We start from the raw sequence: 14,224 nt of genomic DNA, 5'->3' as shown, positions 1-14,224 counted from the left end.
TGGGATTAAGGGAGAGCAGAGCAAAACTGCCACCACCACCTGGCCCAGACAACTTTTAAATGTTGTAAGTAGCTCTTGTCTGAAACGGCAAACCTTGGCAGATGTGGCACTTGCACCCCTACTCTTCCCATTCATGGTGAGCACATCTACCGAACTCCTATGTCAAACAGACAGTAGAAACACCTCATAAAGGGAGCGCTGGACACTGCCACATGGGTTGGAAGCTGCAAACCGTAGAGCTCTGCAGAGGGTCCGAAGGCTGTAGTGAGGTCTGTGGCCAGTCCCATCCACCAACTTTGTCCCAGACTCTTTCCGTAGAGCAGTGTAGAAGCTACAAAGAGGAGGAAGGTTGGGCAGTTTTATTAAACAGCAGTTTCTACATCTCTATTGAAACTCCAAAGGCTATTTTCTTTTCTTTTCTTGGTTGCCTTGGCTTTCCTGAAACTCACTCTGTAGACCAGACTGGCCTCAACCTCAGAGATCCACCTGCCTCTGCCTCCCGAGTGCTGGGATTAAAGGTGTGCACCACCACTGCTCACCATCCAAGGCTATTTCATAAAACAGAATGGTGAAGCTTACATACAAGATCCTGGAACATTCATCAAAACATCTGTACAAATCTATTTTTCACGTAATCTGAAATTTAGCTTTCAAACACCTTAAAGGTGCTTTCAGTAGCCAAAACAAACCAATAGAGATAAGTGAGAAATGTGTGCCTTTTAACCAGAGTAACCAGTAAGAACACATATGATACATATGCAATGTTCCAGAGTGGGCCTCTGCCTAAAGGGCAAATGAAGACCAGCACACAGGAAACAGGACTCAGTGAGATTTGAAAGAACACAGGTCTATCTATCTGCAACAAGGATAAACTTACAAAGTACAGAGCCATGATGGCATACACTGTTACCATTGTCATCCTCCACAAGACAGAACTGACACGAACTCCACGCTACAGTCTTGTGACTGAGGATCAAATGCACGCCCCAATGAAACCAAGCATGAATCAGAGAAAACCCCAGTTGTTGCCCGATGAATGTGCAGGATAGTTGTCCCTTATACTAAGGTCTCCATGACTGGCACGTTTAATATAACTCTAGTACTTCTTTTTGGGGGCAGCGGAGGGGCCGGGGGTGGGGGGTGGGAGACAGGGTTTCTTTGCGTAGCCCAGGCTGACCTGGACTCACTTTGTGGACCTTGAACTCAGAGATCGCCTGCCTCTGCCTCCCTGAGTACTGGGATTGTAGCCGTACGCCACCACGCCTGGCAAGCTAGCACTTCTTTTGGTAATGTTTGTCTCACATGAATGTCTTTCTATCTTATTCATTCCAGCACCCCAGTTATTATTTGCAACTATAGAAGAAACTCTACAAGAACAATTGGGAGTTTCTTTTGTCTTTTTCTTTTTTTTGCAAGGGTCTCGGTAGCCCAGGCTGACTTTGAACTTGCTGCAATCCACTAGCTTCAGCTTTTCCAAGTGTTAGAATTACAAGCATATGTCATCAAGACTGGCTCAGATATTTTTCTTACTTATTGTATATTCCCAATATTAATTCACACACACACATGCACGCGCATGTGTGTAAAATGTATAAAAGAAACAAGCATAGCAGCTAGGTGTAGTAGTCCCCAGGAGGCTGAGGCCAGCCAGAGCTACAAAGCACCTGCTTAGCACATTCAAGGCCCTGGGTCTGATACCCTGCATCACACTAAAGGTTTGGGGCTGGGGTGGAGAACAAGCTATAAAATAATAAGCAAATAGCTAATATTCCATTACAAACCTTTCCCATATTATACTCCCTTCAAGCGGAAAGTGATTTACTAAGAATTACATAATAGTTTCTAGGTTCCTGAGTCAAGACTACACACAGGCTATCTGCACAAAACACTATGGTCTTTCTATATGGCCTGCAATACATGAGTAAGAAACTCAAAGCACCAATCAATACCAGAGATCTATAACTTACATGTGGAAATCCTTTAATCCTAAATCTAACTCATACAAAATAAAACTAATCCTGGCTTCCATCTAGCTACTATGCAAATCCTACGTAGGAAAGAGACACAGAAAGATAAATGAGCGATTTACTAGTTAGGAATTCAAATACTAGGCTGGAACTACACAGAAGTAACCAAGAGAACAGTATCTGTTTATTTTCATAGGTGGTAGTATAAGTAATTTCTTTAGGAAAACCTGAGGAAATTCATACAAGGTTTGAATTTTCAAGAAAATCCTTGTATGAGTTTTCTCCACATAAAGCAAATCATGAATGTGTGTGTCTGCATGAAATCATGTAAGGACAAGCAAAACAGAACCTACTTTACAATCCCTTGCACAGTGCTCTTGCTCACACTCAGGCCTTTCAGATAGTCCACAATAAGAATTTGTAAGTCTTCTTTACTTTCCAATTCTTCTACATAAAGTTCTGTGAACCTGCAAGAAAATTATTAATTAAAATTATTACTCTATTATAAGAAATTAGTATGTCCCACAGCATTCTCCAGGGCAGTGGTTCTCAACCTGGGGCTCATGACTTCTTTGGGAATAGAACAAACTTTTCACAGGGGTTGCCAAGGGGCATCAGGAAACACACACATTTACATGATGATTCATAACAGCAACAACGCCATCACAACATGAGGAACTGTATTAAAGGGTCACAGCATCAGGAAGGTTGAAAACAACTGATCTAGAAAGAAAACCCATCTATCTGTTGTCTACAAGAAACACATCTTGGGGCTGGAGAGATGGCTCAGTGGTTAAGAGCACTGACTGCTCTTGCAGAGGACCCAGGTTCAATTCCTGGTACCTCTACAGCAGCTCACAGCTGTGTAACTCCTATTCCAGGGTTCCAACACCCCACACATATATGCAGACAAAACACCAATGTACATATAAAAAGAAATAAATTACTTCTAAAAAGAAACACATATTAGTTTTAAAGACAGGCAGTTCCCTTGGTGTAAAATGATGTATAAAAGTGTTCCATTCAAATGGGACCAGGAATCAAGCAGGCATCTCTATTTTGATATCTGACTAAACTAAAACTAATCAAGGGAACACTGATATCACTATCCTATCATAAACATAGTACCAAACAATGGAGGGCTCAAGTTCATTTTTTAAAAATTTACTTCTGGATTTAAAGATACAGGTAAACATGTGGATCTTTTTAAGTTCAAGGCCAACTTGGTCTACATAGCAAAGTCCAGGTTACACAGTGAGATTCTGTCACAAAAACAAAACTCTACACCCACTCCCCCCACACCCCTCATGATAAAAACTAAAATGATGTAGAAAAAGAAAGTACATACTTTGATATAGTTTCTAAAAATTATATTTCTATTGTATTTAATAATGGATATAGTAGATTGAATGGACTTTCTAAAAAATGACATTTGTGGTGTGTTCATATGGTGAGGACAAGCATGTCACACTGCTTCTGAAGTGTCAGAAGGCAGCTTGCGGAGTTAGGGTCCTCCTTCTCACATGGAGTTTCTCAGGACTTAACTCAGGCCCTCATGCTTGGCAGCCAGTGCTTAACTCTCAAAGCCACCTTGCTGGTCCCTGACTGACTTGAGTAACTGTTTCCAACTTGAAACAACAGAAATATTACTAACACTAAATCTTATTCTTCAGTTACAGATATAAAATGTCAAAATTAAGCACTTAACAGCATGTATTATGTTCTATAAATGAAATTTCCCTAGCTAAAATTTCTTAGCTAAAAGATAAACTGTGTTCAACAAGACCTATTAAGTATCTTACTAACAACCAAAGAACTAGGTCCACAGCATAGGATGAACTCACAGGAGCAGTGTAAGTAATAAACAACAGTAGAGAATGAACCTCCACCGTCCTAGACCTTCTTACACGCCTACACTCTATAGAAAAGAGAAATAACAAACAAGGAAACTAATATTCCTCAAACAGGTACCAATACATTTCAACCACCAGTTGAAGTTTGGTTATGTTAATATTACCAATACAAAAAAAAGAAAAGAAAATTCTTACCTGTTTCTTATTCCTGGTGGAAGATTTCTTTTGCCCACATCAGTAGCTGGATTCATACATGCAAATAAACGAAAATCAGGATGTCGAACTAGTGGCTCTGTTAAGAGAAAACAAGAAAATTTCAACAACTTTTAGCAATCAAGTGATTTGCCAGAGGATTCCAGGAAAAGACAATTTAAAGCCACAGCCCACAGTCCAGCTGGGTCACTGTTAACTGTTCCACCACCTATGCCTTTTCTGAAGCCTCAATGGGATCACTTTTCAGACAAGACAGTGTGCATGCACACGCACACACATGCACAGACAGACTCACTCTCTCTTACAGTTTAACATCATGCTGCCATTCCAGTCTTTCTGGTGTGTTTGTTCACTTTTAATTATCTGTTATCATTGTATTTATTTGGACAGTGTCTGCCTATCTACAACTTACATGCCTTAACAAATTACCTTATTTTCTTTGCATTCTCCACAACACCTGATATTATTTTCAATATATTTCTCCAGGAATTTATTTTCTAAATATTAAGTCCCACTGGAAGACCCATACACTATGTCTATCCAAACAATCTCACCTTTAATTGACCAAAACTTAGTGCCAAGTTAAACCTCAAAGGGAATAAATGCTACCTGTGTCTCCTCGATCAAGCAAAACCAGGGAGCCAGAAGATCCTTCAAGTAACCCACTCAGACACTCCAGGGTCTCAGGAGCAGCCAGGTTAATCTCATCTAGTAAGATCCATTCTCCTTTCTTTATAGCCTGAGCTAAGGTACCCTGGAAGATTAACATATTAAGACTGTATTTCAAATAAAGGCACAGTTAGCAAGAGAAGTCTCACAGGTAAGGTTAAGAACAGAGCTAAGAGCACATTTTTCCCACTAATAAACGTATGCTTTGAATGACAAATGACTGTACATAGTTGGCAGTGTTGGGCCAAGAAAATTCTGTAAATGTCCAAAATGACCAAGGAAATATCTGTAAGCCTACAAAATGATATAAACAAGAGTTATTTGGGCAGATGACCAAGTAAACACACAACAAATTCAGACGATAGAAAATACTCTATTAGCTATTGAAAGCACCCAAGCCTGAGATGTGCAGGTCTGCAGATGTGCGTGCATATGTGTATGTATGGTAGTGGATGGTGGAACACCCTTTGATTCCAGATCTGAGTTTCAGGCCAGCCAAGACTACACAGCTGTCAAAAACAAAGCACTAAAAAGCCATACCAAGAACCAAGAATGTATACTGTTTATAATTCACAGCCTATAACAGTATATCTAGTCAGGTGGTGGTGGTGCACGCCTTTAATTCCAGCACTCGGGAGGCAGAGGCAGGCAGATCACTGTGAGTTCGATGCCAGCCTGGTCTATAAAGTGAGTCCAGGACAACCAAGGCTACACAGAGAAACTCTGTCTTGAAAGAACAAAACAAAACAAAAAGAGTGTATATCTAAGACTATCAAAATGAATCTTTAATCAGCTGTACATCACCGATGCTTAATTTAATCAAGATGGTACTTGCCCCCAGCAAATGGGAGATAACCATGGCCTGGAACCAAACTAGACACTGACTGAATCACACCAAATCACACTAAATGCAGGGGCTCAGAGACAACTAAGCTGGAGCTTGTACCTGGTCCCATCATACAAAGGTAAAGTAACAGAGTGCACTGTCCTCAAGTAAACATTCCCAGGGCTCATTAAAACTGAGGACCAGGAAGAGCACTGCTCAGTCTTCCCCTTATATTAATTTTTTCTTAAGGTATTTCCTGTCGTTAACAGCAGACACAACACAAAGACAATAAAAAATAATAACCCTCAACAGACGTTATTCTCCATCAAACTAACATCCATTAACCTAAATAATAAATGATATACCTCCACAAATGCAAACAATAGGGCATTCTCAGTCATTTTCATTTGTTGCTGGGCGTGGTTGAGTCTAAAGCCAAATGCTTCCCATTTCTCCTTTAGAAGTAGCCCTAGTAAAGAATAAAGACAAAACTTTACCTTCTGAAGAGTCATGGTTCAATCTGAAATGTCCCCCAATAGCACATGTTTTTAATGCATGTTCTCTATCTAGAGGCACTTCTTTAAAAGATTCCTTTTTCTTATTTTTAAGTGTGTGTGTGTGTGTGCGCACGCGCGCGCGTGCACAGCGTATCATTATGGGTGCCTATGGGGACAACAAGTGTCCAAATTCCCTGGAGCTGGATTTTCAGATGGCTGTGAGCCAGCAGTCCTGAGTACTGAGAGCCATAGTCATGTCCTCTTTAAGAGCCGTGACTCTTAACTGCTGAGCATCTTTTAGAAGGTATGGAACTTTCAGAAGGGGAGGACTCACTGGCAAGAAAACACGTCTCTTAGAACAGTTCTTTGAACATTACACTCCAGCCCTTAGTTACATCTGCTTTCTAGAACTAACAAGATGCCTCAGTGAATAAAGGGCCTTGACGCTAAGCCTGACAGCCTGGGTTCAATCCCTGAAACCAACAGGTGTAATGAGAGAACCAATTCCCAGCTGCTCTCTGTATTGAGGGTTACTCTGATGTGACCAACTATCTACTACTGCCACTGATGGGACTGCTCCTGCTTGCTGCCACACCGCCTCATGATGGATTGGAATTGATCTTAAATCACAAGCCAAAATAAATCTTATTCCTCCCTTAAGTTGCTGGTCATGTATTTTGGTTAAGTGGTGTGAAAGTACATAAACATGCTACATATAGGCACAGTACACTTTCAAACACAAAACCATAAAGTTGGGAAACACAAGAGTGTTAAGCACTAAGTTCATACACCTATATAATGATGGCCACGTGACGGCTGCCACTAGCTCACATGTACATGCACTCTGTAATGCATTTCCCCTTAGAAGAACTTTTGAAGTAGCTGATACCATTACCATTTCATAGGTGAGAAAGCGAAATGAAAACGACTAAGCTTCCAAAAGCTTCTTATTTACGGTGGGAGACAGCTCTTTCTGGGGAAACCTGCCATCCTCATCACTAGGCAGTGCTTGTACACCAGCACCATCTAGCCACCTTCCTGGAACCCTGTCTAAAGGCATGGCAGCTGGAACAGTTCAAAACTAGTCACCTCTGCCTGAAGACCTATCAAGTTCCACTAATCTCTTTTACTTAATCCTTTTCCATCGCTAAATGAACCCATCTTATGTATTTCAAATTCTTACCAGGCTGGCTCTCCTTTCCTTCCTTGGTGATAGCTGACTTTTGTACGTGTTGCATTAGTTTGAGGAGATCATGCCATCGTTTCTGCCTATAGCAGGTCTGAATGTGTCCCAAAAAGGTAAAGTTTTGTTTTCTTGAAAATGTCTGGACAAACAGTTCCTCAAATGTCTCTCGTAAGGGTAGCCAAATAAGCTTATGGTCCACTGGCTTGAACCTTGGGGGAGGGGGGATAAATGTGATTTATAAACTCTTGAAGCAGAAACTAGGAAACACAATGAAAACCAATCAAAATCAGAAATACAATTAACATCACGGATAATCTCAAGTGTTCAGCTGTGATCTACTTTCATACTTCAAATGTTGCCAACTTATAATGAAGATTAAACATTTTAGATTAAAAAAGTTTGTAATTTCTAAATGGACCACAAAAGATATGTCATTTATTTTACTATCAATCACATTTAAATAAGCACGTGTAGAACTTGGTATGGAGAGCAGATACAAGTCCTGGTGGCCCAGGACAAGTGCTGCTCTCAGCTTTGATCAGAGAAGCATTCTGCTGAGAATGGTAGATAAGGGGAAAATCAAACTCTTCACTAACACATTTTTTAAACTTCATTTATTCAGTCAAAATGTATGTAGCAGCTTTCATTTGTTAAGGTGTGAATCAGCAACACCCACAAGGTCCTAGGTAGCTTATCACCTGATCAGTGAGATAACACAGAAAACATTTCTATAAACCACCAGTGTTTTGGTACTATGGATTATATTAACTACAGTAAGGAATAAGCAATAGAGGTATTGGCAACATATACAGCAGCGATAAATGCTCTCCTGAAAGGGGAACATTTCAAAGAGACTTAAATCAAACACGAAGTGAACCAAGCAGGTGTCTGTGAGAGGAAGATGATAGCACTCAAGGATAATGTGTAATTAACACAGTCTGAGCCTAGTGTCTGAAAAACTATTAAGTTCACTCAGCTCCACCAACAAGGTAAATAGACAAATGTTCTAGGGGTGCCAGAGTTCACTATGAATGCTATGATACCAAAAATACACCTTCTGATGTGTTCTAAATGTTCTGAGAAGACAGCGAAGATTTGAGGAAGACAGTGATGGGATCTGCTAAGTGCCTAAGGCAGCTGTTCTCAACCTGTGGGTCGCATATCAATGTTTACATCACAGTTCACAACAATAATTACAATTCAGAATAGTAACAAGATTACAGGTATGAAGTAACAACGTGGTAGCTTTCTGATTGAGGGTCACCAGGACATGAGGGACTCTATTAGAGGGTAGCGGTGTTAAGAAGGTTGACAACCAAGACAGCAGAATGTTGGTCTTCAGGTTTTAACATTTGTGCTGTCTACCAGCCCAGAATGAATTTTAAAAATGGGTGATGTTGACAAAGGCAAGAGATTTTTGTTCAGAAGTGTGCCCAGTCCCACACTGTGGAACAAGGAGGCAAGCATAAGACTGGACCAAATCCCCATAGTCTGTGTGGAAGACAGGTCTGGCCTCTGGGTTCTCCTACACAGATGCCAACAAGAACAAAGGAGTCCCAAAAGAACATCCCTGAAACAAGAATGATCTTCGCTGGAACTAAGAAGAAGGGAGAGAGGGCAGACCTAATAGTTTATCTTAAAAAGGCCACCAATGATTAATTCCACTGCCTTATTTATTACAAAACAAATGTCTCATGGCTTTTAATGCATACCACAATTTAATTCACACCCCCAAATTCAGAATGGCTAACAACGCCTTTGTTGGACTATCCTGATTTAAGTGAGACTGACTTGTAGTTTAAAAAAAAAAAAGGTTGACAACCACTGCCCAAAAGGGACTAAGGTAACTATAAAATAGAAAAACACTTAAGAAGTCAGGAGAAGAAAAGTAACAAGACCAAAGCACTGACCAGGTCAAAGAAACTAAATACACCATAAAGAACCACATGCCATCTAGAGAACAGCACTGGTCTGTGTGCAGGACTGCTAAGAAAGCCAAGAAAGTAACACAGGTAAAAGGACACAAAGGAGTGGTTTAGCCAGGAGAACTGCTACATGGAATCAGTCATTATAATTATTACTAACAAGAACTGGCTCTGTTACTGTCAGCTATAAAATTTATAAGAATTAGTTCAGTATTTCAAATGATAACCAATTTCCCTAAAAGAAAAACAGGCTTACTCAGCCGAGCCTAGTGCCTGAAGCTCAGTTAAGGCAATGAAGACTTCAACTGATGAAGAAAGGGAAACAAGGCATAGGTTAACTCAATGATACTTACTCCCCAGGAGGCCTTAAGATGATCAGCAAGCCCTCCAACCCCACAAACAATAACTAGACATGCACCTTTAAAAAAAAAGATTTTATTTATTTATTGTGTATACAGTGTTTCGCCTGTATGTATGCCTACACACCAGAAGGGGGCACCAACTCTCAGTACAGATGTCTGTGAACCATCATGTGGTTGCTGGGAATTAAACTCAGAACCTTTGGAAGAGCAGCCAGTGCTCTTAACCTCTGAGCCATCTCTCCAGCTCACATCTTTTTTTAAGTTTCTTTCTTTTCTTTTTTCTTTTTTTGTTTTTTAAGATTTACTTAATATGTATACAGTGCTCTGCTTGCATATACACCTACAGGCCAGAAGAGGGCATCAAATCACACTATAGATGGTTGTGAGCCACTATGTGGTTGCTGGGAACTGAACTCAGGACCTCTGGAGGAACAAGAAGTCAGTGCCCTTAACCTTTGAGCAATCTCCCCACCCCCCTTCTTAAAAAGAAAAAAAATATCCAACCAGTGCAGCACAAATACTCAACAGGAATCAAGCTGAAGAAGGAATGTGGAAACAGAGCTACACATGACTTTAAAGCAAAGTGTTTAACATGTCTTTTAGAAACAGTATCTTAGGAACAATTCCAGAAATGTCTGCCAGAGTCAGAGTCCAGAACATCTGCCCCATCAAGAACAACCAGCTCCCTGTAATACGCACTAGATCTACACGTAAGGCTGTATCTTAAAATAGCTACAACAAAGCAAAAGGACTTTGCACAGCGATACATGAAATTAACACAGAAAACAATCCAGACTAACTTATGAAAGTAAACAATGCAGAAAGAAATACTACTTCTTCATTTAGCATTGGGCTGAGTGAGTCCAGCATCCATTTATCCCTTTTCAGTGTGTTTACCAACAGCCTGTGCATAGCAAGAAAGTTAAGAGTTGATCATTTTGGGGCTGGAGAGATGGCTCAGTGGTTAAGAGCACTGCCTGCTCTTCCAAAGGACCTGGGTTCAATTCTCAGCACCCACATGGCAGCTCACAACTGTCTGTAACTCCAAGATCTGACACCCTCACACCAACACACATAAATTAAAATTAAATAAATAAAATTTTTTAAAAGAGTTGCTCATTTTACTTATATTTAATTTTCTTCAGTCTCTTTTTTTTTTCATTTCTTCATTTTCAATTTCATCACAGAGAAACTTTCTTTTTTACTTACTAGGTTCTTCCTCACACGTCCCTCAGGCCTCTTCCCAAGTCTTAGTGATAACCGGTCATGTGCTCTATACTTTACTACTTTGTGCTAGTTACTTCCCTCCTGGGGGACTTCTTAATTCCATCTACACTGCCTGTCCCTCTTTCAGGGAGTCTTTAAACTCTCACATACCACCCTCTTGGAATTTAGTTTTCTCTCCTCACAAGTAATATAACAACCTGTGTCTATGGTGCATGTGTTGCCTACCAGAGCCCAATTTAAACAAGAAAAAAATAAGATAAAAATTAAACGAGGTGGAAGGGTATACACAGCTGTTATAGAGTGCTTGCCTAACATCAACAAAGCTCAGAGTTTGATTTTTGAGAATGGGGTTCGATGACATTTATCATTTAAAATTAATCAAAAAGCAAAGGTCTAGATATGGTTTAAGGGTAAGGTAGAAGCAGGAGTGCCCACTGTTTCAAGGCCAGCCTAAGCTACATAGCGAGAAACTTTCTCAAAACTAACAAACGAAAACCTCACCAAAAATAAAACTAAACAACTATTAGCTGAAAACAAACTGGACTCAAAGAGGAAAGGAAAGGAAAAAAAAAAAAAGAAAAAAGAAAAAAGAAAAAAAATCTCAGATTGGAATGGATGGAAAGTAGTTAAGACAATGTGGCTATATGGGAGGAGTTAGAAGGTCATCATACAAAGTATACTGTATGAAATTCTCTAAGGATAAAAATATTGTTTAGGAAAAAAGCATCCAAAGAGCCCTGTGGTAATATATACAAACAAAGATTGACAACCAAAAAGCAATCTCAGTATGAGTAACAACTAAAGCTTAAAGCTCTTCATTTTAAAGTGCCTTTACCTGTATTGTAAACTACTTAGGCCTATAAAATCATATACTTTTATGTAGTATTTGTTATATTTTAATATATTCAACTTGACTTACAAAACATGAAACTAATAATGCATCCTAGGAAGAGGGTATTACTGTATCTCACCAACTATTACCAAATTTTGATTACTTTTGGCCTTCTGTATATTACAGAAAATAAGGCAAGTTCCTATCTATAAAAAATGTTAACATTTTCCTTTGGTATCTAAGAGTAGTACATAAACAAAGAAAAAGGTTATCTCCTATTCACCAAGCTGGAGCCTAAATAAAATTGTAGTTTAAGATGCACTGGCTCAAATTATTTATTGCACCAGGGTACCGTCAGCCTTTTATATGCTTACTATATTGCTGTACTTACCTTGTACGTGCAAATACTGAGGGTTAAAACCCCAGAACAACAAGCAAAAAGACAAAACACCACCACCCTCCTAACAACAGCTGGATAACACTACCAACGCTTAGAAGAGAAGGACTCAGGCCATGTTCAATGATGTAAGACTGTGTCATTTGTGTTAAGCATACTCGTTCTTACTTATTTACTTATTTAATGTTTATGAGTGCTGTCTGCATATACATCTGCATGCCAGAAGAGGGCATCAGATCATATTACACATGGTTGTGAGGCACCATGTGGTTGCTGGGAACTGAACTTAAGACCTCTGGAAGAGCAGCCAGTGCTCTTGACCTGAAGTATCTCTCCAGGCCCACAACATAGTATTTTACTAGTATCTGAACCACACTTACCCTCCAAGCAAGTCTGCAGTGTCACTTTGTTGATTCATATTGACAACTCTCAAATGGTGACCTTTAAGAAACAAAGGAAGAAATTATTTCAAGCATTTAAAGGAGCCAGGCTGTGTGATGGTGCCAATCTTCAATCCCAGACAGGCCCTTATTGAGTTCCAGACTAGCCAAAAATACAGAATAGACCTTGTTTCAAAAAAAAAGCAGAAATAAAACTGTATTTGGCATTTGGTATTTTGTGGGTTTTTCTTCCTTTCCCACCCCTTTCTTCTTCCCTTTCAACCTCCTAATACTAACAGGAGAGATGTAAGGATAGAGAGTAAAGGGGCGACTTTATCATTAGATGACTTCCTGTGATTGGGCGCATCAGGCTCTTTGGGGCAAGTTTGATCTTCGCCATCAGGATATCTAACTTCTTTGCATATGCCTACGTAACAAACTGTGACCAAAACTACAGAAACAAAAACAGGTCACCCTGCCGCTAGCATTTATCTACCCTCTGAAAAGTCCCTAGAATTCCAAATGTCACACACTCACAGAAACGATCTGCAGATGGCAAAACCACAACACAGCTACAGCACAAGGCAAATTATAGTCAGCTGCTGCAACGCAGCCCCACATGCCCATACCTGGGATTACAATGAAAACATATTCTTATAATATTTCTTTGTTTTTTAAAGAAACCAAAATTCTAAAATTCTCACTGCACAAAACAAAGCAAACCACCAGAAAGAAGATATAAAAAAGCTTAGTAGAAAAATCACAATGCATTCCTTAAGAAGGCATGGCAAGATTTCACATATGCATTTTTTTTAACCTTCTCAATCAATTACAAAAATTTTAGAATTTGGGAGGGTGGTAACAGGAAGATAAGGGGGGGGTGATAACAATTGGGACATAATGTGAATAAATTATAATAAATTAAAAAATTTTTAAATCTTAGAATTCTTTAAAAATAGTAACCAACAAAAAGATCCTTTGGTGCATGCCTTTAATCCCGGCACTCCAGAGGTAGAGGCGGGCAGATCTCTGTGGGTTCAAGGCTATTCTGGTCTATACAGAGAGTTCCAGGACAGCTGGAGCTACATAGTGAGATCCTGTTTTGAAAACACATGAAACAACAAACAAAAAGATCCTTCAATAAATTGATGCCTCTAAATTAGGAATAAATAAATATCCAGAGTATTTAATACCACTGGCCATTAAAAGAAGTAAGATAAAAATTGTCTAATAGCTTTACTTAAGTACAAACATAATCAATTCTTGCCATCCACCTGAAATGTTATCCAAGAAGGCAGAGGCAGGATCACCAGGTTCATATGGAAGAGCAACCTGAGCTACACCATAAGAAAAGCAAAGCATGGGCTGGAGAGATGGCTCAGTTGTTAAGAGCCCTGTTTGCTCTTCCAAAGGTCCTGAGTTCAATTCCCAGCAACCACATGGTGGCTCACAACCACCTATACTGAGATCTGGTACCCTCTTCCAGCATGCAAGTTCATATGCAGGCAGAACACTGTATAAATAATAAATAAATAAATCTTAGAAAGAAAGAAAGAAAGAAAGAAAGAAAGAAAGAAAGGAAGGAAGAAAGAAAGAAAGAAAGAAAGAAAAGCAATGTGTATGGCATATACATATGCCAGAGTATAATTTCATTCATTTTGAAAAAAAAATATATATATACATGCCTGTGTTTGTGTGTAGAGAGAGGCTATAAAAAAATTAGTGCCAATCTGTTAATAGTGGTTACTTCCAGGGAAACCAACTATACGTGAAATGAGGTTATTTCAAACCTTAATATCCTTAGGTTTACTATTTATAAGAAAACGGCAACAAAACCAAAGTGAAAACACGAAACCAGGCATGGTGATGCATGCAAATAAGCCAAGCACA

General features: G+C 39.5%; 1 protein-coding gene and 1 pseudogene across 2 annotated transcripts in view; one reads left to right on the top strand and one right to left on the bottom strand.

Moving 5' to 3' along the window:
* Positions 1-14,224, bottom strand: part of MDN1 (midasin AAA ATPase 1) — a 127,451-nt gene that overhangs the window by 91,272 nt on the left and 21,955 nt on the right. The window contains exons 15-21 of the mRNA XM_084789073.1: positions 12,335-12,395; positions 7,209-7,420; positions 5,894-5,997; positions 4,643-4,787; positions 4,016-4,112; positions 2,321-2,434; positions 184-331 (exon numbers count right to left, since the gene is read on the bottom strand). Coding sequence (XP_084645199.1) covers positions 184-331; positions 2,321-2,434; positions 4,016-4,112; positions 4,643-4,787; positions 5,894-5,997; positions 7,209-7,420; positions 12,335-12,395 — 881 coding nt within the window. The remainder of the gene's footprint in view (positions 1-183; positions 332-2,320; positions 2,435-4,015; positions 4,113-4,642; positions 4,788-5,893; positions 5,998-7,208; positions 7,421-12,334; positions 12,396-14,224) is intronic.
* Positions 7,678-8,986, top strand: LOC311597011 (cytochrome c, somatic-like; annotated as a pseudogene). The gene has a single exon. The product of its transcript is annotated as a cytochrome c, somatic-like (transcript).

The sequence above is a fragment of the Acomys minous genome (genome assembly GCF_964271855.1).
Source record: "Acomys minous genome assembly, chromosome: 1".
NCBI classification, from domain to species: domain Eukaryota; kingdom Metazoa; phylum Chordata; class Mammalia; order Rodentia; family Muridae; genus Acomys; species Acomys minous.
Note: the sequence above shows the minus strand (reverse complement) of the source record. Positions and strands in the feature narration are given on the sequence as shown.